General features: G+C 43.3%; 1 protein-coding gene across 1 annotated transcript in view; it reads left to right on the top strand.

Moving 5' to 3' along the window:
- The window catches only part of SEMA5A (semaphorin 5A), a 320,624-nt gene that overhangs the window by 205,970 nt on the left and 89,309 nt on the right, over positions 1 to 25,345 (top strand). Inside the window, exons 10-11 of the mRNA XM_045566609.1 lie at positions 142 to 346; positions 18,499 to 18,706. Coding sequence (XP_045422565.1) covers positions 142 to 346; positions 18,499 to 18,706 — 413 coding nt within the window. The remainder of the gene's footprint in view (positions 1 to 141; positions 347 to 18,498; positions 18,707 to 25,345) is intronic.

Below are 25,345 nucleotides of genomic sequence, written 5' to 3'. Positions count from 1 at the left end.
GGGAGGCAAACATGTTTGCATACTTCAGTTATTCACTGTGGCTTGTTCAGTTTCCAAGTCACCCTCCGGCTGGGGTGGCCACAGCCAGCTGTGGTTGTCCAGGTGGTGGGTTCCGGTAACACGGCCTGTCTTCCCTTGCAGTGCGGCACCGTGGACCAGGGCGTGTATGTGAACCTGACGGAGAGGAACCTGCAGGATGCTCAGAAGTTCATTCTGATGCATGAGGTGGTGCAGCCAGTGACCACCGTGCCCTCCTTCATGGAGGACAACAGCCGCTTTTCCCACGTGGCCGTCGACGTGGTGCAGGGCCGAGACGCACTTGTCCACATCATCTACCTGGCCACAGGTAGGAGCTCTGCCCTCCTCTGAGGAGTTGTCTACCATCTTCTGATTTTTGTATTTTAAATTCTAAGCATCCCATTTCAATCTCAGGCTCTGGGTCTGTCTTCTTTCCTTGCATCCAGCAAAACCCCACGATGCTCACTTATATCTTCTTCGTTCTCAGTGCATCTTTTTGGAAATCTTGATTTCACTCTCTCTCTTTGTTCACTATATTAGTCATGATTTTAATTGGAAAAACAATGGCTTATTTCTCAAGTATCATTCCTCAACTATTCATAAAATAAGTCTTTTCTTTGCAAGATCATTTTAATTTGGGAGATTAAAACGATGGAATGCTTTGTTAGAGGACACTGCTGGATAAAATAGTATCTGGGGATTGTCTTGGTGATTTCTAATTAGTTCAAAAACAATGCTTCCAGAAAAATATGTCTGTGGATGGTGGGAGAACATGTCTTTGCACATAAATAACAGAATATTTTTTGCAGCAAATGTAAGCAACAATGCTTATCAAATTACAAATAACACTGAGACCTCTTCGGTTTCCAAAGTAACGAGTGTGGTAGGCACACTCCATCTCAGTTTATTCCACAGACAGGTCGGGTTGTGCAAGGCCAGCCTCAGGGACCAGGGTCAACTCTGCACACATGCTCACCTCTTTCCTGCCTTCAGGTTCCCAGACAGAGCCACCTCATTGTGGAATCTGTCCCCCTCATTCTTTGTCCAGTGTTCTGTATAGTTGGTATCTTCTCATAGAACACGAAAACTTCTTAATTCATAATTATATATTTATCAATTAAGGTTTTTTAAATGAAGTTGCTATAATCCATTGAACCTTTACTATTTGTCAAATTCATCTGAAGCACTGCACAGTAAACTGGTGAGCAGACTGGCACTGCCCTGCTGTCCTGGAGCCCACATCCTAGTGGGGACAGCAGATAATAAATAAACCAACCAGTCAGTAACAGGCCAGAGAGGCAATGACAAGTGGATGCACAGAGAGGGATGGGGGTATGAACGCCAAGCAAGCTCTTGTCCTGGCTGGGGAGGGTCTGCCCCCCACCCCAGGAGGGGACTATCATGCTAAGTGCTGGCTGCAGAGGAGGAGCCAGCCCTATACCCAAGATTGAACATCCAAGGGCTGCAAGATGCAGGCTGGGGCAGCTGCAGACAGTGCCACTGAGTGTTCAAGGAAGATCAGGATAGATGTGACCGCTGGATGGGCACATGGAGGCTGTAGGTTCCTCTAAGGGCCAGTCTGGGGGAGGAAGGAGAGGAGAGGCAGGGGTGTAAGCCGAAGTCAGGTAGAAACAATGGCTCAGAGCAGCTCCTCCTGAAGTGATTCAGGGAAGAAGAACAGAGGATTGACTTGGTATCTGGAGAGGATGGAAAGTCAAGAAAGGGACTGTTGTTTATTGCTGTTTTTATAAGAGAAGGAAAGGAATTACTATTGCACTGTCTGTCTTGCTCACCAGGCTTCAGACGGGAATTGTATTTTTTTGCCATTTTTATCATTAATTGCCATATGGAATGCCTGGCATGGAGTAGGTTTGTGGAATGAATGAACTGCACCTTTCCAAAAATGTTCCTAGTTTTTCATCATAAGTGTTCAGGCTAATGCCACAGAGAGCAGGGCTATCTCCTTGCAATCCTAGGAGGCAGCTGAGGTCCCCATCGATACCTGCAGATGGTGGGGGATGGGGAATGTGGTTATCCTTGAGCAGACCTGGGTGGCTCAGTGCAGAGCAGCCTGAGGTCTCAGCCCGAGCCTTCGGACCTACTCCCCACCCGAGGCCACGAGAACATGATGTTTGCTTCCCTTGTGTTTATGATGATCTGTAGTGAGCTTCTGATAATTTATAATCTGACTCTCCTTCTGCTTGTATTTTGATGAATGTCTTAGTCAATCAGGTTGTTATAACAAATTGCCATAGACTGGGTAGCTTAAACAACAGACATTTATTTCTCACGGGTCTGGAGACAGGAAGTCTGAGGTCAGAGTGCCTGATGACTTGTTTCCTGGTGAGGGCTCTCTTCCTGGTTTGCAGATGACCGTGTGCTTGCTGTGTCCTGACCAAGTGGAGAGAGAGCTTCTCTCTTCTGTCTCTTCTTATTGGGGCACTAATGCCATTCGTAAAGGCTCCATCCTCATGATCTAATCACCCCCAAAAGCCCCACCTCAAAGTAACATTTCATTGGGAGATTAGGGTTTCAACGTATAAATCTTGTGGGAGCACAAACATTTAATCCACAGCTATAAGCAACTTCTTCTACCATTATTTAAAACATGCCCATAGTAGCAAAATATTTGAGGATTTCTTATTACAAACAATATGTTTGAACAGAATCTAAATCAAGTCAAAACAGAGCAATTGATCTGTGGAGATGGTTGCACTTTGCATCTGGTCTTACACCCAAACGGGAAGCATAGCCTGGCTTCTCCTGCTCCCCCGACACTGCCCAGGGCCCTGAACGCAAGGAACAAAATTGGTTCTTCAGTGTTAGTTTATCTCAGGCCCAAGTAATATAAAAATCTACTGTGGAAAACAATTTAATATATGCCAAACCACTATAAAATCAACAATTTTTTTGTTTGATTAATTAAAGAAACATTAGTTGTTATATTTTAATGTGTTTTTTTAACCATGTTTTCTGAATAATTTTAGTAGCCTAGGCCTAGTTTCTAAACCACAAAATAATATGAAGTTATAAGCTATGAATTAGTATATATCCCAATGTATTCCAAGAGGGATGTAATCAATGTCATCTTGATAGAGTAGCCGACTTTCCTGTGTTCTTCTAGGTCTCTTGCTCCGTCTCTGCCTGGCTATGTTTTGGACCCTCGTAAGGCAGACAGCCTTCAAGTTTCAGATCATTAGTATTGATTGAAAGTTGCCTCAGGCAGTAAGATTATGATCTGTGGACAAAATAAATAAATATATATATATATATAAAGTAAAATAAAAAATAGTTTTTCTAATACAAATTTTTCATATAACTCCTTTAGGTTTAATGGCAGTTACTGGAGTTTAAGCACAAAAGTCTCCTGTTCCCAAACCTGCTGTCCTCTTGCTTACACAGACATCAAGTTCGTGTATTATTATTTCTGTGTGAAAAAGGATGATGTCATAACTCCAAGGTTTTAGGAAAGTTAATCCGATGCCCCGGGTTTTCTTGTTTTGCTAAGTCTAAATCTCTACAGCGGAGCATTCAAACCGCTTTCTACATGAAAGCTTCATGAGGCACGTCTAATGCAGAACCCTGGTTATTGGACTGCATAATTTAGGCACGTACTTAAGAATTTTTAGCAGATATTTTTATCCCAGATAATCCAGTTATGAGATGACCCAGGTGACTGCTAATTTAATAATGAATCTGCACGTGTTACTATAAAAGGATTTTTCTAGTTGATCTCTGTAGATAATAAGGACACCGATCAACGGCTCCTCCTCCCCATCCATATCTGTGCTGTGGTCAAATACATTTTACAGTTATTGCAAATGCTTGTTAACTATTCTCCACGCAAAATGCCAGCATGTCTTAAAGAAGATCTTATCTAAATATTTTTCCACTCAGGATCGCTGTGATAAGATCTGAGTGTGCAAATTGAATACAACTGAAAGTGCTACCTGTGTCCACTATCGAATCTGATGTGACTATTTTTTTAAACAAAAATTCAAGAGAAGAGATTCCACCAGCAACTTGGAACCAACCTCAATATGGTTCTGAGGTTTTTTTCTGTTTTCTCCATAATTAGCATTTATCAACTAAAAAGTAAAAGAAAATTATCTTTTAAGGAATAAATCTAAATTCTGTCACTCTGAGACTATCAGTTTTGTTAGTTTTGAATGAGGCAGGCTCCAAGTTTCAATTTATCTGATTTACCCTCACGTATATTCAAGTTTATTATGAGTTCTCCTGGGGTGTTTATGGATACTGGAGCTGGAACTGAAATTATACTGATTAATATATAAAAACTAAGTGCTTAGAAGTCTAATCCCTCTCATCTGCTGGTTGGTGAGATGTGACATGTGGCCATGAGCGGCCTTTTCCAATGTCCTTGTGCTCGGTTTTCAAGTTTTAGTAGGGCACTTGGGTTGAGTTTAAAATCAGATCCACGGAACCCTTAGTGACCTGTGAGACAGAGAAGGCCGGCAGAAGGCCCAGGCCTGCATGTCCTAGAGAGCTCGGTGCCCCGGGGTGCCCTCCCAGGGTAGGAGGGTGAAGCTGAGCCCGGGCAGCTCAGGACCCGGCCTTGCAGAGGAACACTGCGGGCTCTCACTGCGGTTATGAACAAAGATTGACCAGTCAGTCATCCGTGAAGCCTAAGACAAGACACCAGTTTCAGAAGATGCATAATGCAAGAAAGTACCAGTACACCACCTCCAGAAAGAAGCCCTGCGAATGTCCAGGCCAGGGAGGTCAGGAAAACAGCCTGCGTGAGAGCCTCAGGGACGTTGGGACGTGGTCAATGTCACTGTTTCCCACAGTTTCATTTTACAGCTGAAATTATTATAGAATAGCATCTTAAACTACTCCATCGTTTAAGGGACTCATCTTGTTCTTGTTCTCTGCCTTCATTTTCTGTAACCTGCACTCTGAGTTCTGTGGGGTCCGGGTTCCAAAGAGACAGAAGCAGCCTGTTCACTCCCTGGCCCTCTGGTTTCCCGATGGCTGTGTTTTTGCTTGAATAGGGAGGCTCTGAATACTGTCACCCCCGTGAATCAACCTTCCACTGGGCCAGCAAGACCTTCAGTGCAGTGCTCACCTGATATTCGCTTTGATCTGAGTTTGTTTCTTTTGTTGGGGAGGAAATCCTTGGGTCACTTCCAGCAACGGGGTGTATCTGAGGGACACATGTTTCTGTTGGCCCATCAGTGTCACCTATCTCTGCATTCCTTGACTCGCTTTCCTGGAAGGGGGTTTGGCCTGTCTTCCTCATCACCATTGTCCTAGCCGTACAGAGCACTCCAGGCTGGCCTGCTGCTCAGCTGACAGAGTGACCGCTCTCGGGTCAGGACCCACCGCTGACTCTGTCAACTGTGAGAATGGGAACCGGGTAACCTACAGCGGGACAGGGGCCCTTATTCGACAGGAACAGGGCACCGGGCTTCACACACAGTTCAACAAGGGGTTACATGGGGCATTCAGATGATGTACAACACATTAACATTCTCTTAGCAATTTAAAGCAACATACATTAATTATCTCACAGTTTCCATCGGTCAGGACCCGGGCACTGCTCAGCTGGGTCCTCTGCTCGTGGTCTCACCAGGCTGCAATCAAGATGCCAGCTAGGGCTCTTCTCAAGGCTTGACTGGGGACGACTCTGCTTCAAACCTTACTCTGGTGGTTCCCCTGGGCCCAGGCCCACTTTTACGGGCTTCCGCCTGATGCAGTCAGGCCCACCCAGGATCATCCAGCTTTTGATTAACTCAAAACCAACTTCCCTGTGATCTTACTTATATCTGCAGAATCCCTTCCGTGTGCTGCCCTATAGTGTAACCTAGTCACAGGAGTGACACACTGTCATATTCACGGGTCTGGCCAACACTCACAGGGCTCCACAGAGCATGAGCACCAGGGATGGGAACCTGGAGACCGTCTTAGCAATCTGCCCAGCGCAGGACGCTTCTGGGATGCCCCCTACCCTACAGATGCTACCTCTCTGCACTCCCTCCAAAAACCTTCTAAATATGTTTTAAATTGAGAAAGTTTAAAATTAAATGACTGTTTTTCCTTGGGGAAAACAGCCACTACTGCAATTATTATTAGGGCTGTTCCTATTTAAAGGGAGAAATAGTTCCTCCAGTTTGAGATGCATAATAATTGCATTAATTATTCGCTCCGCATCTGGTTGTGCAGACCTGGCTACTGTGCTTATGGCAAATGAAGTTATTTTCCATTTTCTCCAGTGCTGTGTGAGCAAATGTCGATCTGGAAAAAAAATTCTGGAATGTACAAGAAGAGGGAGCGAGGAGAATGCCTTATATTTTATGGCATTTAATGGGTAATTCCCCCAGTATCTAAAACCAAAGGAATAAATAAAACCCTTACCTGCCAGCATTAAGTGTGAGGTCCTCTCCGTCTCTTCTTGCACCCTGGGCATCTCCTCTCTTCCTTTCTTTCTACTTCCACCCGATGTGTGTGTATTTCCTGGCTGGAGGCACAAACAAATGCCCCGTGGGGAGAATCCTTCTGATTCACAGGCTGTGAGGGGGCTGCATCTCTCCCCCAGGTGCTGCTCTGACACCCTGTAATTCCGGACCACTGTGGGAATTAAGGATTCTTACAAGAAAAGACTATCTACTGCTCGGGGTGGATGTGACCTTCCGTGAACACATAGCATCTGGGTGAGGTTTGTGATTCCTTTGGGCGTGCAAGGAAGAGCATTTTAGAGCTCCCCTGGCTGGTGGGTATTAGAATAATATGTGAAATTGATGTCATCTGGCCCTCCCCGGTCACTCTCTAAGCTGTGAAATCAGAAAACAAAATTCTTCTTAGAACCATAAAATCTGGAATAATTTGATTCTGTTACGATGTGTTAGCAAATTGAATCTTTGCTCGGGGAGAGCTCTCCGATTCCACTCTCAGATCACCACAGAGCTGTGTCTCACCCCGTGAAACATCTGCAGAGTAAATCTTTCTATGATGATTTAGTCCAGGTATAGGTCTTGGCAGCAGGGGCTTTCTGAAGGAGTTAGAATGCCTGTGCTCTATTTCTTGGTGCAAGATGGAACTACACCTAATCATAGAAGCCTAATTACTTGTAGTATTTTTATGCCTTGGTTTTGAATGTCTGCTGCTTTTATTCTTGATCTAAGCACATCCTGTCATCCTTGTTAACTTGTATATATGGCCCCTGCCTGGCAATAATGACCAGCCATTACTAAGCACATATAGGACCTGACCTTTATGTAATTAAATTCTAAAGCAGACAGCAGGGCTCTCAGAAGGACAGGGAAGAAGCAAGTGCATTCTCCAATGCATGATGAAATAGCATTAATGATGGCATTGTAGCTGGGCTTTCCTCCGGGAGCTGCTGCACAGCAGTGACTGGAAGAAAGGACAACCTATCACTTCTTTTCAAAAAATCCTTCACAGAAGAGATAAAGGCAGAAGGATCCCTTAAAGAGTAGAAAGAAGAAAGGAAGAGTTTTGGCAGATCTGGGAGTAGGAGAGTGTTAAGGAGTACGAAGGGGGTGAACTGTCAATACTGCAGTTCCCACCTGCAACTCATTAGTGGAAACAAACTCTCCCCAAATTTTCCTGGCAAATTAGCACTTAGGACATTTCCTTCCACCGGGATGTCTGCAGTGAGCTGTGATGTGGGAAAACAGCTTGACGGTGGTGCAATTACTGACAGTGCCAAGGATGACAACAAACCTGTCCTGGATGTGGAGAAAACAGTATTTGTCACTTGTAGAAATGTCAACATCAGAATTTATTTTAATTTGTTTGTTCAAGAAAAACAAAACAGCATAAAATAATTTTTATTCCTCTCTCCTTTTTAATGGTTTATTACATTTTCATCCCTCTTTCCTTTTTGAAACATAGAGATTGACAAATCTATGTTTCTTAAATATGGTATTTTATGGTCTTTACACAGATTCGTCTTTGCCAAAAGATACTGTGGGGGTTCTCATTAAGGAACCCTGCAGTTCTCACAGCACTGTGGATGGAATGATGTGCTGAGCTATGGCCCTAGGGGCAAGTGGTGTTCCCACATGGCCCAATCTGACTTACCCCTCAGATCAATATTTCCCTGGAGAAGCTGAGGACGTGACATGTGTTAATTAAGACTCAAGGCAGCCTGACCAATACCTAACCAATACCTTTGTGTGGTCTGAATGATCGTGTCCCCTCCAAATACATAGGCTGAAATCTAAATCCCCAATGTGCGAGTATTTGGAAGTGGAGCCTTTAGGAGGTGATGAGCTCATGAGGGTGGAGTCCTCATGAATGGGATCAGTGCTCTTACTAAAGAGACCAAGAGAGCCCTAGCCCCTTCCACCGTGTGAGACATAGCAAGCAGACAACATCTCTGAGGAGCAGGCCCTGACCACGCACCGAATCTACCAGCACCTTGATCTTGCACGTCCCAGGCTGCAGACTATGAGAAATGAGTGTCTGTTTTTTATAAGCTACTCAGTTTATGGTACTTTTATAGCAGCCCAAAAGGACTAAAGATACCCCTGAAGTCATTGAGAAAACCTGAAATTATAATTATGTAGCCAGTTATTCTTGACTTTAGGGGTGTCTTTAGCTGAAAGAGAAATGATTTTGCAGAAACTTTCCTTTCCCTGTGTTATAGAGTCTGACCTAAGCGAGTGCTAAATAAACGCTGGAAGAATGAGTTAATCAAGAGCAGCGAGCCAGCAGTCCACGTGCCTCTCCACCCATCCTTCTAGTCCTTGCTAGTGCCATTGTCGTTATTTCAACCACAGATATAAAAACAAGGAACTATTGGGTTTTGTTTTCCCACTGAAGACCATTCAATGCAAATTAATCAACTTTCTGACCAAAAGAATACTTACCACCAGTTTTTGGATTTCTGAAGACTATAAAAGCTTAACTATGTTCGAAAGTTTAAACCATTTGAAATTGAAACAATGTTCAGTAGGGCAGTTCTTGTTATCTATTTTTATTCAAACTCCTGTGGCTCAGCTGAGTATAATGAATCTGGTTAAATACTTATTATTTTTATTTGAAGAATTAAAATTGAGTTGAGAAGAAGTTGAGAACATTTGCTGAAGAAGCTAAAGATTTCTTCTGCAACCAAGAAAGATGTGCTAAGCACTGTTGTTAATGCATATTGAGGCTAAAGTTGTCTGCGATTACTAAAAGTCCTGCAAAGTGATTGTTAGTTAAACCCAGTGGTAGTTGGTTTCACACCCCCAGAACAGTTTCAAGGTTTTTGTAGGCTTCAACTTTCATATATTTGTGACAATGATAAAAATCCAGTAATTAATTATCTAAATACCCAAATACACTTAGGGATTTTGAAAAAAAAAATTCTCATCTTTGGTATTGAAAGTGATCTCTAAGATTAATTTTCAGGGTAGAGTCTTCATTTAGGCCTTCAGTGATATGATCATTTGATTTATTTTAAAAATCTGACCTTGTCCTTAGCAAAAGAAATTTTTTTCCAAAATGAAAAAAAAAAATAGTTTCAACCATAAAGGCCTGGGCAAATTGTCTCTAAAAGGAAATCTTCCCAATGTGCCACTGTTCTTTGAGTTAAACTATAACTTTTTCCTTCAACTAGAAATTCTATTGATTACACAATGTTGGCATTTTTCAGTATCTCTGGGCAGTGGTCATTCTCTCTGCACAGATTGGATGGGAGCTAGTAGTCTTGGGTTTTGTGGAATTGCTGAGCTGTTGGTATTCACCTGGCAGCTTACCTTGGGGACCCTCTAACTCCCACAGCTGGGTCCTAACCTGCACCTCTGGTCCCTAAGATTCCAGGGCCTTCCTGACCTTGAGCACGAAGGCCCAGGCTCAGTGCCACTTCTTCTCTGTCCCGAGTTGGCTCTGACCTGTCACCCAGTTTTAGTGATTAGGCGTTTGATATCTTCTCTCAGGATGCTGTGATCAATTCTTTGCTCCAGTGTCTGAGTTATACCCTGTGTGTCCTGTGGTTGGTGCCCACTCCCTCCTGCCCCATCTCTAGGAATCACCCTCTTGTTCCCCTTGTCCCCTGTCTCCTGCTGTCTGATTGGACACCTGACGGCAGCGTTCATGGTTGGAGGATGTTTAACTGGTGTTGGACCAGGCTGCTCCTTAGTAAATTTCGAGGATATAGTACAGCACTGTGAACTGTAGACTTCATGTTGTACATCACTTCTCCAGGACTTTTCTATCTTTCATTACTGAAACACTTTGTCCTTAACTTTAAGGAGTTTACAATTTTGGCAGAGAGGACTGAGTTGTATTAGGTCGTTAAGGAATAATCCAAATTTTTGTTAAATGTTCAGATGATAGTTAATGCACTAGGAGTTCAGTTCAGGGATGAGATTAATATAAAATGAAGTCATTAGAGAAGGATGAATTAACATGGTGTGAGGGAACATGTAAGCCCTCGTTCCAGGTATGTTTGAGTCAAATATTTCCTTTACCTGTTGTAAGCTGGGTGATGTCAGAAAATGATGTAGTCTCTGTGAGTCTTAGTTTTTGCATCTGTCAAACAAAAATTGTACTATCTATGGCACAAAGTTTTTAACTTGAATTGAAATAGGAGATGAATGTTCAGTCCCTGCACTCACAGGTGGAGAACCACACCTCTGCCCACCACACCCCTGCCTGGTGGCTTTTGCAGGAGGTGTTGACTTTTATTATATGGCAAGAGGAGCTTCAGGCATGCTGGGAGGGCCCATGCCATAGCATCCTCCTCCTCCTTACCAACTATATAATGATCATGAAGGCACAGAAGGCATTTCTGTGATCTAAGCTCTTCACACTTTATGTAAAGGCTTCAGGAAGTTGAGTAACAGTTGCCAGGACTCAAAGCTCGTCCATCACTGACCTAAGTACTGGCAACTTTGGTGATGTGAACTAAAATCAACAATCCCTAACTGTTGGCAAAGGATCATCCTAGACCTTGCGTAGGTTCCCCTAGAGTTCTTGTTAGTGATATTGGTTCCCCAGAGGCACTGCAGAGCTCCTGAGTCCCAGGCTCAGGGGCTGGACCTGGGAAGTCCGTTCCAGCCTCCCCCGGTAACTCCCATGGCCACAGCGTGTGGAAGCCCCCTGCTGTGCTCAGGGCTCCCCTCCAGCCCTGGCTTCCTCTTCAGACCCTGCCCCAGCCCCTCACTTCAGCTCTCGCCTCTCGGGCAGCGTTCAGTGGACGGAGCAGAAAGGGGGGAAATTAGAAATTTAGGGTGACTTGTGTGCTCTGGACACCTCAAGTTGTCAAAATAAGTGATAGAATTGTTTATTGTGATTCTTCTGCTAATCCTTAGTGATAACCTGGAAAACTGAAAGGTAAATTTCAGCACCGTGCTTAAAGATTACCTTCTGAGGCATACGTTTAGAATTGTGAGATCCCCATGTAATCATTCAGTAAACCTGATCGATGTCCTGCTTTTTCCTGAAAAAACGAAGGTGTCACAGATGAGGATGAGACTCATCACGTAGCACCAAGGAAAGCTGACGTCATACAAGGAAAGCGACCTTTATCCTGCAGTTAGGCCCAATATGCTACCTTAACTGAAGGAAGAATACCCTTCCACGGGCACACGGATTTGGGAGGTCAGACGTGGCCCCAAGGGGAGGCCTGGGAGCTGGCTCTTGGGAGATGGAGAGACGGGTGCTGGTGGAGAAGGTGGAGGATATGCAAAACATGGGCCTGTGCAGAAGGGCATGGGTGGTCTGGAAAGGGTGAGATGTTTAAATTAGCTGCAGTTGTGGGTGGAGAGACAGGAGGTGAAGCGAAAGGTAGGATGGTCAGATTGAATATTTCCTCCTAATAAATGAACTCAGGATTTCAGGTGCATGGACAGATTTGGTCCAAAGGGGAGACCCTGGGTTCCATTTTGGATACACTGAGTTCCAGTTGTATATGGGAGGTCTGATAGTTGGTTATAAATCAGAATGAAGCCAGAGAGGAAGGTTTGGATCAGCCATAGAGACCTCAGATTGTCTTTAAAGCCCTGGAAATGGGTAAGATCACATCTGAATAAAGCTCATAGAGACTCAAGCTACCAAACAGTTTGAAACGTCAGGTACTATCATAATTGGTAGAAGGTAGCAACTCGGAGAAATGACAAAGTAATTTTCTTATTCCACTGAGTAGAGAGCTCTTCTTTTTCTTTTGAATTAATGTTGCAAAAGTGCAAAAGTGCTTAGCATAGATTTTTCTCAACCATCTCAATCGACAACTAATGGGACTAGACACAATATAAATTTCACCACTGGGGGTGAGAGGGCAATTTAGACTCTGGATTTCTGCCTGGTGACTGTCGGAGAAGGGCTGCCAACATTACCAACTGGGTGGTTGTTTGGTAATTTAGATATAATAAATCTAAGGCAAGTAATTTCCTTTTAGAAACTTGAATTGCTTCCTTAACAGAATGATTGGAGTTATATTTAAGCTGTGGGTTAGATGAGAGTTTAGAAAGGATACCCAGAGGACTCTATTAATTGCACTCTTGTTTTAAATGTAATACGGTTTTTATTCACAGGAAACTCCAGTGGTAAATTTCCTATAAGCACGGGCTTATGATTTAGAGTCCTGAAAGGAGCTTTTGAGGTTTTGTTCAGCAAGGCATTCTAAGGCACTGTAACAGAGATATCATTTCCCCTGCTGGCTATGTGCAGGCAACTACTAGCGGAGGCAGGGAGCTTGCTGATTTTAGACAAAACTTAAGTAGGATTTATCATCGACAAGCTAAACAGTAGCAGGAAAATAAAAATAGCAAATTCTTATGCAACGTGCCCTGTTTGCCAGGCACCATCCAAGCAGACACCCAGATGAGCTCACGTAGTGGTCCCCAGCCCTGAGGGCTGGGGAAGGAGACACAGAGATGTTAGCAACCTGCTCTTGGCCACACAGCCCATAAGTGTTGGAGCTGGGAGTCTAACCTGGGCTGTTGGGCCTCAGAGTCCACACACTGAGCCATGTGCTCTGCTTGAGCACCTACTGTGTGCCAGGCTCTGCCCTGGAACCCAGCGAGATCACAGAGAACAAGACAGGCTACATCCCTGTAGCCTGGAACTCTCTGGAACTTACATGCTAAGGGCAGGGCACAGGGTACGTGGTTTAAAATAATACTTTGTGGTTAAAGAATGTTGCATTTAATTTATGCCAGGAAAGTTTAAACTGACTATTCTTTCGGGGAAAAAATAAGCCATTAGTTGAATCTGATAACTGAGTTAATTAAAATCCCCTTTTCAGGCACACACCAGCCAAGCAGACCTGTTTTCTTCTCTGAATTCCCCTTTGCTGTATGAATGTAATGCTGAGCTCCCAGTGCCAAGACCAATTTAATTCATTTGCTCATTTACAAGTTAAGAGAAAGAACCTCGTAACATATTAGCTGTCTGCTGCTTTGGGATAACGACCATCTGAATCGATGAACTTTATATAATGATCTGTTGCTATGGCGACGTGCTGCCCAGTGAGTGGAAGCGGGTATTTCATCATTACCTCACTGATAATGCTCGGAACAGTAACAGATGCAAACACAAAAGCTTTTCTTTTACTCTGCAGGAACTCAGAATCGAGGAGACAAACACTAAAAATGCCTCTTGGATACAGCAGTAAAGAATCAGATAGAGTCAAATGCACAATTGGAAATAAAGTAATTTAGCTTCCCAGGTTAGCGGCCTTGCTGTCCACATGAATCTCCAGCTTTGTCACAGGTGACCATTGTCAAAGGTGTCACTTGTCTCTTTCACAGTTTTAATTTTGATATTGCATTCAGCGCATGGAACATGGAATAATAAATGTTCCCTTAATATATAACAAAAGTTAGAGAAGTAATAAAGGGAGAATGGAATCCATAATAGATTTAATGACCTTTGCGTTGCAATAATTCCTTTTCTCACTTCCCACTTTCCTAAACTGTTTAACCTTTCTGTGTTGGTACCACCTTTTTTCTTTTTGTACAAACTAAAAGTTTTTATATGTATCAAATATGTTACAACTTCACCCCTTAAAGTTCGTATTGCACTTCAGAGGCAATACATATTTTATCCTATGTTATGGAAGTGTTTTGAGCTGCTGTGCTTAAGACAAATTAATTTCTCTGAGTCTTTTTTCATTGCTCAGAGTTCTCGGGCATATCAGGGTTTAAGCCATCGGACACACAAGACACAATGACTTTCATGCAAGTGTTGTTTAGGTATTATTCTTTTATTGTTCAAGTTGTCATGATTTGCAGAAGCCTGTCTGATCATATACAGGTATGAAGAAATGAACATTGTTCTCCGTCATCACAATAGCAAGTGTTATATTGGGTTCACTGTGTTCTTTTCCCTCTTCTGTCTATCCCTCCCTCCTCGTTTCCCACCTTTCTTTTTTGTGCAAAATCTTTATTTTTATACATTTTGAAATGTTGATGGAATGAAAATTCTAGACATCCTCCAATAAAAAAGTCTTTATAATCAGAGACCTTTTTCTTAGATACCTGAAAGTTCATTCTCGAGTTCTGACTTTGTTCTCTCTGATTCCTCTCAATGATCTCAGAGGCATTCGCAGAAAGATTACAAACAATAGCACTATGCATATGAATTATGATATAATGTTTGTCAAAATACATCAAGTTTGCAAAATGTCACATATTCTGTGTTGTCCCTGCCACTGTTCTAGATCAGAGCCACGTATATGGTGGTTGAGTGAAATAAATAGGAATATTTGAAAATAATAGGGTGTTAGTGTTATGAATCTTGTGATTATACAAGGTTAAAAAAATGGAATCTAACATGATTTATAATATCTTTGTGTTATAGTTTAAGTCACAATATTTTAGAGAAAAGTGGAAAAATAATTTATAGCCTAGTTGTGAAATTGCTCTGAAAAAAATTATCTGGATGACAAAATCTATTATTTATATTTCTGACTCTTGACATAGAGTTCTTATATTAGTTTGCTAGGGCTGCCATAGCAAAGCACCACAGACTTGACAGCTTAAACAATAGAAATTTATTTCTCATAGCCCTGGAGACTGGAAGTCCAAGGTCAAGATGTCAGCAGGGTTTGCTTCTCCTGAAACCCCTCTCCTTGGCTTGCGGATGGCTGCCTTCTCTCTAAGTCTTCACGTGGTCTTTTCTCCGTGCCTGTGTTATGTCCCTATCCTAATCTCTTCTTACAAGGACACCACTTAAATTGGATGGGGGCCCACACTAATGACCTCATTTTACCTAATTAACACTTTAAAGACCCCATCTCCAAATACAGTCACATTCTGGGGTGCCAGGGGCTAGGATTTTAACATATGACCTTTGGGTGGACACAGTTCAGCTCAGAACAGTCTCTGTCTTATTATGTGGCATGTTTGCATACCAAAGGAGGGATTGTTAAACTTATATTCATTTAAATTGACCGTTACTGTCAAGATGCAAAATAGAACCTTGTTCAAACCATTAAATCCAGGTTAGCCACTGAAGCATTGAAAATTAGAAAATATCGGCTATTTTTCCTAAAAACCAAAAATATGGTTAATTTTTAACCACTAATAATTGAATTATGCACATTAGAGCTTACACATATCCAGAGAGATTTAAGGGATTTATTTTTACTGTGAACTTTATCATTTAAGCAAATCTTTTGTTACCTTAAGTGTTCTTTTTTTTTTCCGGAATAAAACTCAAATAGAAGGGTTTTTCCTCAGCTTATTCTCATTTGCCTTTGAGCTCATGGAAACAGGAGCCTGAAGCCTGGTGGGCAAGTCAGCTCTGTCCTGGGCGTGGCACCCCTTAAACCCTAGTGTTCTGTGCAATGATCCCTATGATGAAGTAAGTGGATTTCTATAAATCATAGCTTCACCTTTATCTTGAGTAATAATTACTATTTAATGTACTAGTTTATCAGTTCACCTGACTTTTTAGGAACTCATCAGCCATACTACTACTGATGCCCTGTTAGGGGGATTGCGTCACCTGCCTGTGGACAGGTTGCCAGCAGGTGATGCCAGGTGCCCAGGTGAGGAGTCAGAGACCAGGTTCTGTTCTCATGGCTGCACTCACTGGCTCTGTAACCGTGAGCTTATTACCTTAACCTTTGTGAACCTCCAGCATCTTACCTGAGAGAGGAGGCAATTGAATTGGCCTGGTGCAGGGATTTTTAAACATTTGTAGAGGGTGAACCCAACTCTTTATTCAAAGAAGATAATATGGCAACGTTCAATATGTGAAATGCAGAAGAGTGAAGCTTGTCATACAGTGGGTTTGGCTGTCTCCTCTTTCGGGGTTGAGGCGTGGGCAGGGGTTGGGCACCCAGCTTTCCAGGGCGGCACAGGGACACCTCTGCGCATCCCCAGGTGTCCAACGCCACAGCCACAGCCTCCTGAAAAGTGTCTGCTGGCCACCCACAATGTGGCTGGTGTGAACTGGAATGAGCTTACCTGTAAAACAGGCTCAGAACTCAGACTTAGTATAAGACAAGAGCCAAAATATCTTGGAAATTTTATTATGATGCTGTTTTGAAATATTACTTATTTTATATGCATTGGGTTAAATAAAAATAATACATAGTTAAAATTAATTCACCCATTTCTTTACCCCCGCTTGTTAAATGTGGCTACTAGAAAAAATTTAAATTATTAATACTTATGTGGATTGTAATATATTTTCAATGGACAGTACTGTTCTAGATAAACCCTTTTGGCTCCCACCTCCTCACACCGGTGCACAAAGGTTGTGTTGCTGCTTCCCGGGGCTGCATGCAGGTCACTCTGTTCCCAGGAAGTGCACTAGGAACTTGTCCTGGCAGCTTCACTTATTGCCACATTCTGCTCCAAGGATGGTATTTCATTCAAACCCCAATTTTTTAAAATATCTTTCCTGCTGAAAAACACATTTTTCTTTTCAGTTATTCTTCCCATAGTGGGCTTAGTAACTCACTCATCCCAGGACTTGGACACACTTTCCGGGGGGGAGAGGTTGGTGTCATAGTATTTCATGGCTCATTTCTTGTGGTTGGAATTCTTTGGGGGAATTTCTTCTTGTCCTTTTCAAGTAACACTCCAGTCTTTTAATAAGTATTGTGTAAATATTTCTTCCCCAGTAGTCACATTTAAAATTGAATTTAGTACAATTTTGTGTGACAATGTACAAACTTTACCTTTTAAACCATTTCATTTCTGACCTTTTCTTTTTCCTTTGGTCATTTTCCTAATGGCTCAGATTGTTGAAGCTGAAGGGCCCATCTCTGTTATTCCAATAATCCAGTTTTACCTTTTCTTTTTCCATATACCACCCTTTATTCCTGGTCTCTCTTGACTTCAGCAGAAACTGACATTAAGAGTAGACTAATCGCCAAGAAACATATGAAAAAACGCTCAACATCTCTAATCATCAGGGAAATGCAAATCAATGCCACAATGAAATATCACTTATCCCCAGTGAGAATGGCCTTTATCAAAAAGTCCCAAAACAATAAATGTTGGCGTGGTTGCAGAGAGATAGGAACACTCATACACTGCTGGTGGGACTATAAACTAGTGCAACTTCTGTGGAAAGCAATATGGAGATACCTTAAACAGATACAAGTAGAACTACCATTTGATCCAGCAATCCTATTACTGGGCATCTACCAAAAGGAACAAAAGACATTCTATAAAAAAGACATCTGCACTAGAATGTTTATAGCAGCACAATTCACAATTGCAAAGGGGTGGAAACAACCCAAGTGCCCATCAATACATGAGTGGATTAATAAAATGTGGTATATGTATACCATGGAGTTCTGCTCAGCCACAAAAAACAGTGGTGATCTAGCACCTCTTGTATTATCCTGGATAGAGCTGGAGCCCATTCTACTAGGTGAAGTATCCCAAGAATGGAAAAACAAGCACCACATGTACTCACCAGCAAATTGGTATTAACTGATCAACACTTCAGTGCACACGTACTGGTAACATTAACTGGTTGTCCAGCATGTGGGAAGGGGGGTTGAGGGGATGGGTATATTCACACCTAATGGGTGTGGTGTGCACCATCTGGGGGATGGACACGCTTGAAGCTCTGACTCGGGTGGGCCAAGGGCAATATACGTAACCTAAACATTTGTACCCCCGTAATATGCTGAAATAAAAAAAATATAAAAAAGGATTGTTTAGACTCACAGTCTAGTGATCTGTACTCAGGAGAGTTCTACCGTTACCTTCAGCAAGCACACAGAGTTTGCTTCTTGGCTTTCTCAGTCTCTAGACTTGCAACCGGAAGAGGCCAATGGTGAATGATTAGTCCTCGTCCCTGGCTGTGTGACGGCATCACGGGAGGGCTTTGAGAAATCCCGGAGCCTGGGCCCCACGTGCCGTGCCGCGGGCTGAACCTGTCTGCAGCGGGCCCGGGCGTCCTGTTTTTGAAAGGTGCCCAGGTGACCGCACGAGCCGGAGATCCACCCACTGCTGCTGCGGGGCACGCTGGGCTGAACCGGGAGTGGCCTGTGAGACCTGCTGACCTCATTTCCTTCTCTCCCTGTGGCCTCCGCAGATTACGGCACCATTAAGAAGGTGCGGGCGCCCCTGAATCAGACCTCGGGCCCCTGTTTGCTGGAAGAGATCGAGCTCTTCCCCGAGGGGCGGCGGGAGCCCGTCCGGAGCCTGCAGATCCTCCACAGCCAGAGCGTCCTGTTCGTGGGCCTGCGGGGACACGTGGCCAAGATCCCCCTGAAGAGGTGCCAGTTCTACCGCACGCGCAGGTAGGGGGCCCCTGGGGCTGGGAATGTGCTGGGCCTGAGATGGGCCCACCCAGAGGCTCCAAATGCCCCTGGACTGATCAGCCTCTGGGCCTCCATTCTGTGAGGTCCTGCCTCCCGGGTGCAGAGTTCTGCTCCTGGTTTACTGTGATGGGAACAACCTGCCCGTTCCCCATGCAGGAGGAGCTGCGTTCTAACGTCTGTAAGCAGGCGTCAGGGTTACAGTAAATTATTCAGTGCATTAGAATACTTGGTGATAATGCTGATATTTGGTGTTCCTGTGTTAATCTATCAATCTGGCACAAGTTTATATTTTATCTGAATATAGATATGACAAAAAATATTATAAAGAGTGTATCCTGCTAGGCCAAAGCTCTTATGCTGAAAACCCCCGAGAAGAAGGAGCAATGGATGTTGATGCTGCGGTACCCTCTTTCCTGGGAGTTCCCACTCTGTTGTCCTTGAACCAGTTCCCTTAGGGTGCTGCCCCCCCCCAAAGTTGCAAGGGGGTAGTGAAGGGAGTTCCAGCAGGCACAGGGGAACACAAGGGCCATTGTGCCTCCCCTGTGCCCAGGTAGTCTTCCCATCTTCTGTGGGGCATCTATTATCAACCACAGTGGTGTTTGAAGCTTAATTTGGAAGCATAAAAGCCTAGGTGCTTAGGAAACAGAATAATACTGTATATACCATACACTTGGAAAGCACTTTAATATTGGAAATTGCATATGTACTCTGCCCCTGACAAAAGACTGCCCTTGGGGAAATCATAATCTCAAACGTTCTTAGGGATCAGTACTCTTGTTTAGTTCCCCAGAGCAGTGCATACTTGCAGATTTGGTACAGAAGTGGTCTTTTTCGACATGTCACTCACAAATACCTGCCATACACAGGCCACTCTTTCTCTAAACGAGGTGCCTGATGCCACCAGCTTTGTAACTTATCACAGAAGCTAGAACTCATGGTATAGTCCTGTTCTTGCTATTTCTTTCTTTCTTTCTTTCTTTTTTTTTTTTTTTTTTTTTTGAGACAGAGTCTCGCTTTGTTGCCCAGACTAGAGTGAATGCTGTGGCGTCAGCCTAGCTCACAGCAACCTCAAACTCCTGGGCTTGAGCAATCCTACTGCCTCAGCCTCCCGAGTAGCTGGGACTACAGGCATGTGCCACCATGCCCGGCTAATTTTTTCTATATATATTTTTAGTTGGCCAGATAATTTCTTTCTATTTTTAGTAGAGATGGGGTCTCACTCTTGCTCAGGCTGGTCTTGAACTCCTGACCTCAAGCGATCCACCCGCCTCGGCCTCCCAGAGGGCTAGGATTACAGGCATGAGCCACTGCACCCAGCCTGTTCTTGCTATTTCTTGATGCAAGTCATTGAAGTACTTCTGAATTCACTTTCTCACCTAACACATGTGAATTACTATAGAATCATATGGGATAACATGTAGAGTATAAAATTTAAAGCACTCTGCAAAATTGGTATTCTTAGGTAGAAGGAAAGATCTTATGTGGAATCACTACAATATACCTTTCGAGATGATTCTAGAAAATGAAGTGTATACTATAACACCTCCTGTGGTATCAGAGATAGTTGAGTAATAATGTTAGGAACCTCCCAGCTATAATAATAATAATGCTATTGTGAGCATTGATAATAGATAATGATATTTACTAGCAACCATATTTTGCCTATGTCTATGTCCTAAATTTAACCATTGGCTGTTTAAAATCGCTCTGATTTGTGTTCCCTGCAGGATTAGTGTAGGGCAGGGATTGTTCTTCCCCAGTTACTGGTGGTCCAGTGGGTGACAGGCAGGGCTGAGGTCTGGCCAACGGGATGTCACAAGTTGGAACGAATCTGGGAGGGCACAGCCCAGTGAGCTCTGACTTCTAGTGATGACTTCTTTGGGGGTGACACAGGATGCACACAGGAAGACACAGGCTGTACTGTCTAGAGGGTGCTTCTGGTGCCAGAACGGGAGTGTGTGGCTTGCAGAGCACGCAGCCCTTCATCCTTTTCATCGTGCCCTGCTTCACTGCGTCCGGGTTGCAGTAGCTCAGCTCCTTGTATGTGCGACTTAGGAAACCAAGTCCTGCGTCAGGGTGGTGAAGAGAGGCGTGGTGTGGCTGGTGTCTCTCACGCAACTGCCCTTCAAGCCTAGTCACGAATCCACAGGAGCCGGCGCCACCAGGCACAGGGGCCCGGGAGGAGTTCAGTTTCCCCTTTTCTTTCAGGGAGAATGAGGCCCCTTGTCTGTGTTCACCAGGCTCCTGAGAGGAGGGAGTTTTACATTTATATCTGGAGCTGAATCTCCCTGCTGTTCACTTGTCCACCTGCTCAGAGCAAAGCAGTAAGAGATTGTGACTTTATTGTCAGCTGATAGACTGCAGTCTTCTGTGCTCCCGTGCTCAGAGGGGGTTAGTTTGTGTTTGGTCCTTTAATATTCCATTGAAATAGAGAAAATCTATTTCAACACAAGTGTTTCTCTGAATTCTTTCCCATATTTAGCGCCACTATCCTCCTCCGGTAGAAAGACAGGAAAGCCTCCCTACTTAACGCTCCCTGGAGAACAGAGTCTCCTGTTAAAAACTAATATCCGTATGACCAGCTTTTTAATATGAATTACAGGGAAAGACAAATGCAATTTTAATTTTCCAGAAATATGCCTGAAGAAGTACACCTGATAGGACTAGGATAATAATTGGATAACAATTGGATGCTAATTTATTTGCCAACTATACTTCCCATAGTAGAATATCAGCAATTTCATTTATTATTGGAAAACCAAATTTATAATTAAATTTTGAAGTATGCAAAAGATAAATTGATCTTAATTAAAATATTTAATAAAATAAATTCACTTAATTAAATTAAATTGATTAATTGAATTGCCTGTCTCCTTCAAAATCATATTTACATTTTTCATTTCTTGAATATCTATTTTTCAGAGGCAACACACAATGGCAACTATTAAACCATTTATGAATGATAAAAATTGATATAATTTCACAAATTTCTTTTCCATGTCTGGCACTGTGCTAGATTTTATCACTGTTCTCCAGAATCATTATGTCAACCCTGAGGGTAAAGTAGCGTATCACCTCCATGGTTCAGATGAGGAGGTGGCAGCTCAGATTTTTGGTGTCCTGCCCAAGGTCACATAGCTCCTGAAACATGAGACTCAGGTCAGGGTTGGGACTCTCTGGCCCCAAAGCCCATGGTATATTTGTGGTTTGATTTGCTGCCCCTGGTACTGAGGGTGTCCTCCTCTCTGGTCAGATTTCGGTTTAAGGAGCTGCTGGGTTGCGCTTTCCAAGTGCGCTACGGAGGGAGAGAGCTGCTGAGTACACTGGCAGGCAGAGCCCAGGTCTCCTGACGGCTGCTCGAGGCTCCTTCCCAGTAGCTGCCGCTTTATTCTGCTTGCCACAGGCTGGATCAGACAGACGTGAGGAGGTTTTGTACTGTTTCCTAAAGCTTTCTAGATGAATCTCCATTCTCCTCTTGTTCTCAAGGAGATCCTGGGACCACAGGGCGCTGACCAAGCACCTGCCTGCTCTGTCTGCAATATCCCTGCATTGTGACTGTGAACGAACACAGCACAGAGTTTTTCCCTTGGAAACTTATTTTATTAAACAATATTTACTTCCTAGTGTGCACACCTAAGGGTTACAATGTACACTATCTGGGAGATGGGCACACTGATAACTTTGTCTCACTCATGTAACCAAAGCATTTGTACTCCCCTAATATTCTGAAATTAAAAAAAAAGAAAAGAAACACTGGAAAATCCAAATAAAGCCTATAGTTTAGTTTAAAAAAAAAAGAACAATATTTAAAAATCATATTTTAGTCAAGTTTAACCTCAAAATGAATAAAAAAATTGTTTTCATATTAGCATTTGCTGGCATTGCCATTTAATAAATGGGATGACAAAACTGTGCTGATGATAAAGCCAGCTCGTTGGAATTGGCGGTTGCCTCTGGGGACGTGGAGTGCGAGAGGACCTGTGACTACTCATGCGTGTCCTTTCTGACTCTAGGACTCATTGGCGTCACTGAACGCACAAGTGTGTAAATCTCATAAAGCGAGTTAACGCTTGCTGAGTGTTGAAGAATGTGGGCAGATCTGGGTAGGATTCCAGTGTACGACAAGGGAAGGCCGGGAAGTTGACCTTTGGGGACCGCCTCACGTGCAGGTGGCTCAGTCTGGGCTCCGCAGTAGCGTCCCGTGGCCTGTAAAGTAGAAACACGTCTCCATGGGAGAACGAGCTGGGGCAGCCGAGAGCAGCCACTCACTTAGCCCCCCTGGTGTAGATACCAACATGAAGTCAGAACCTGCCACTGGGAGGGAAACCAGACTTCGCAAGGAGCTCACAGAGTCCCCATCTCACTGGCTCAGGAAGAACAACCACCGGACTTGGGCTTTAATTATCATGTCTAAAAATCAGCTTGTTATTTTCCTCCCAAGGAAATACCGTAGGCTTCTAAGTGGTAAGACTGATTGCAGCTCTTCAAGTCTAAGCAAAGGACAGCTTGGGGGTCTGATGAGGGGAGTGCTTTTGACACAGACTTTTAAAGTCACTTTAAGGGTTGTGTGTTGATTGAATCGGTGGGTCACCACACTTTCTGTGCACAGAGCCAGACAGAAAATGTGTTAAGCTTCACAGGTATATGATCTCTGTTGCCATGACTCAACTCTTCCCTGGTAGCATGAAGGCAGCCGCAGACCAGAGTGGATGGGCATGTCTGTGGGTCAGGAGAGGCTGACGATTCATCTGGTAAAGAAACAAAGATCCACTATCTGCTTCAGAAAGTTTATTACTTACACAGACAGTGAAAGTAAGAGCAGGAAAGGCGTCCGCTCCCCACGTCCCTTGTCCCGCAGGATGACACCAAAACAGTTGTAGAGCCTGCAGCTGCACCCGAGTGGGGTGAGGGTGGGGGCAGAGCCTTTCACTTCACCAGAGCCTGGGGAGCAACGGGCAGTTCTCTTGTGACGCCTCCCTGGGACACAGGGAGTTGGCAGGAATGGCCTGTTGCAGCTCCTCATAGTCCTGCCACGTTGCAGGACTAGGGAGGACCGTGGGCTGTTCTGCCAAAGCTTAGGCCAGCTGTGGCCTCTGTGAAATCATGAACAGTCTCCAGGGCATCACATTCCCCAACACTGTGTTTCAGTAGCAGTTTAGGCGGCAGACTGGATTTAGCCCCTGGGCTGTAGTTTGCTGACCCCTGGATTAGATTATCATATGCCTTTTGAATGAATGGATGGATGTCCTTTAAGTATACACCAATTTATAAATTAGCTATTAAATGTATTATTAAGTTACATAGATTAACTCTATACCCTAATATTTTCTGAATATCATGCAGTATTCTACTCTTTGGATATTTACTCATATATTTTTCATTTTTTTTATTTGACGCTCATCATAATTTATGAGATAAGATAAACCTATCAGATTGTAGAGTCAACATTTGTATATGAGGGATTGATCTGAATTAGAGAATAAATATGCAAACACTCCTCAGTCTCAGAACAGAAACTGGAATTGCAAGCACAATACGCCAGCATAAGCTTCATTCAGCCATGGGAACATGAGGCTGGGCAGGGGTGTCTGTGTTTCCAGGTTCTGTGCAGCCCCCGGTGTGGTGTCCAGTTCAGGACGGCTCAGTAAGTGTTTGGTGAATTAACAAATGGACCCTCTGCCTCTCCTCTCTCTGCTGTTTTACTTTATAACCTGAAAAGAAAACCATAATTCCTATTAAAAATTAATACTCCCCTTACAGAAAAGTGTGGTAATATAAAACAGGAGCAAAAGGGTGGAAATCCTTGGGCTTTGGGCGTTTGTTTTGTTTTAATGTTGCTTTATGAACTAAATTGAGGAGGAGAAAAACTGGGAACTGGAAGAATCACAGCCTAGATATAAAATAGAAGAGTCTCACCTTTTAAATTGTGCTTCATAAAACTGGAGGGAAAGATGGAGCCAGGAAGAAAAAGACTGGCTCCATTTGAGTGTGTTGGTATCTGGTCATTCTTAATTCTGTTAGCCTATAAAAGTGTTATTATTTAAAAAAAAATAACTCATTATTAATAAAATTAGTATGTAAATTAGATTAATTCAGGACGTTTATTGTTCTAAAGGGCAAAATTTTAAAAGGTAGAGTTAATAGGTTGGCACCTTAATTAATTAAATATTCTCTGAAGACAGCACCTGGCCAATGGGAAAAACACAGGATGTCCGGAGAGAAATTGCACGATCCCCCCACGGCCCCCAGCAAGACGACTTCAGCCATTCTGTCATTAATCACATAAAAATTCAGAAGGATATTTTGACATGTACCCATTTTACAAAGTTTCTCTCGTAAAAATGAATTTAATATTTTCTAAATCTCAATGTCTTGTTTACATTGGCTTTGGTTTAGCCTGTAAAGATAGAATTTGTCTTAGCTAATTCTTACATAGTAAATTAATTGAACTTATTGCATGACAAACACCAAGCTGGACCCCGCATGTCGGTTGGGTGACGAGTGAGGCATCCCTGACCCTATTCCCATGGGGCTCAGGGTCTAAGGAGAAATTCTGGCATGAATAAAATCTCCTGATAATCTGTTGTGGAATCAAGCCAAAGGGAGTTGGAAATATCG

This window comes from Lemur catta, chromosome 12 (assembly GCF_020740605.2).
Source record: "Lemur catta isolate mLemCat1 chromosome 12, mLemCat1.pri, whole genome shotgun sequence".
Classification (NCBI taxonomy): Eukaryota; Metazoa; Chordata; class Mammalia; order Primates; family Lemuridae; genus Lemur; species Lemur catta.
This window is presented reverse-complemented; position numbering and strand designations above follow the sequence as displayed.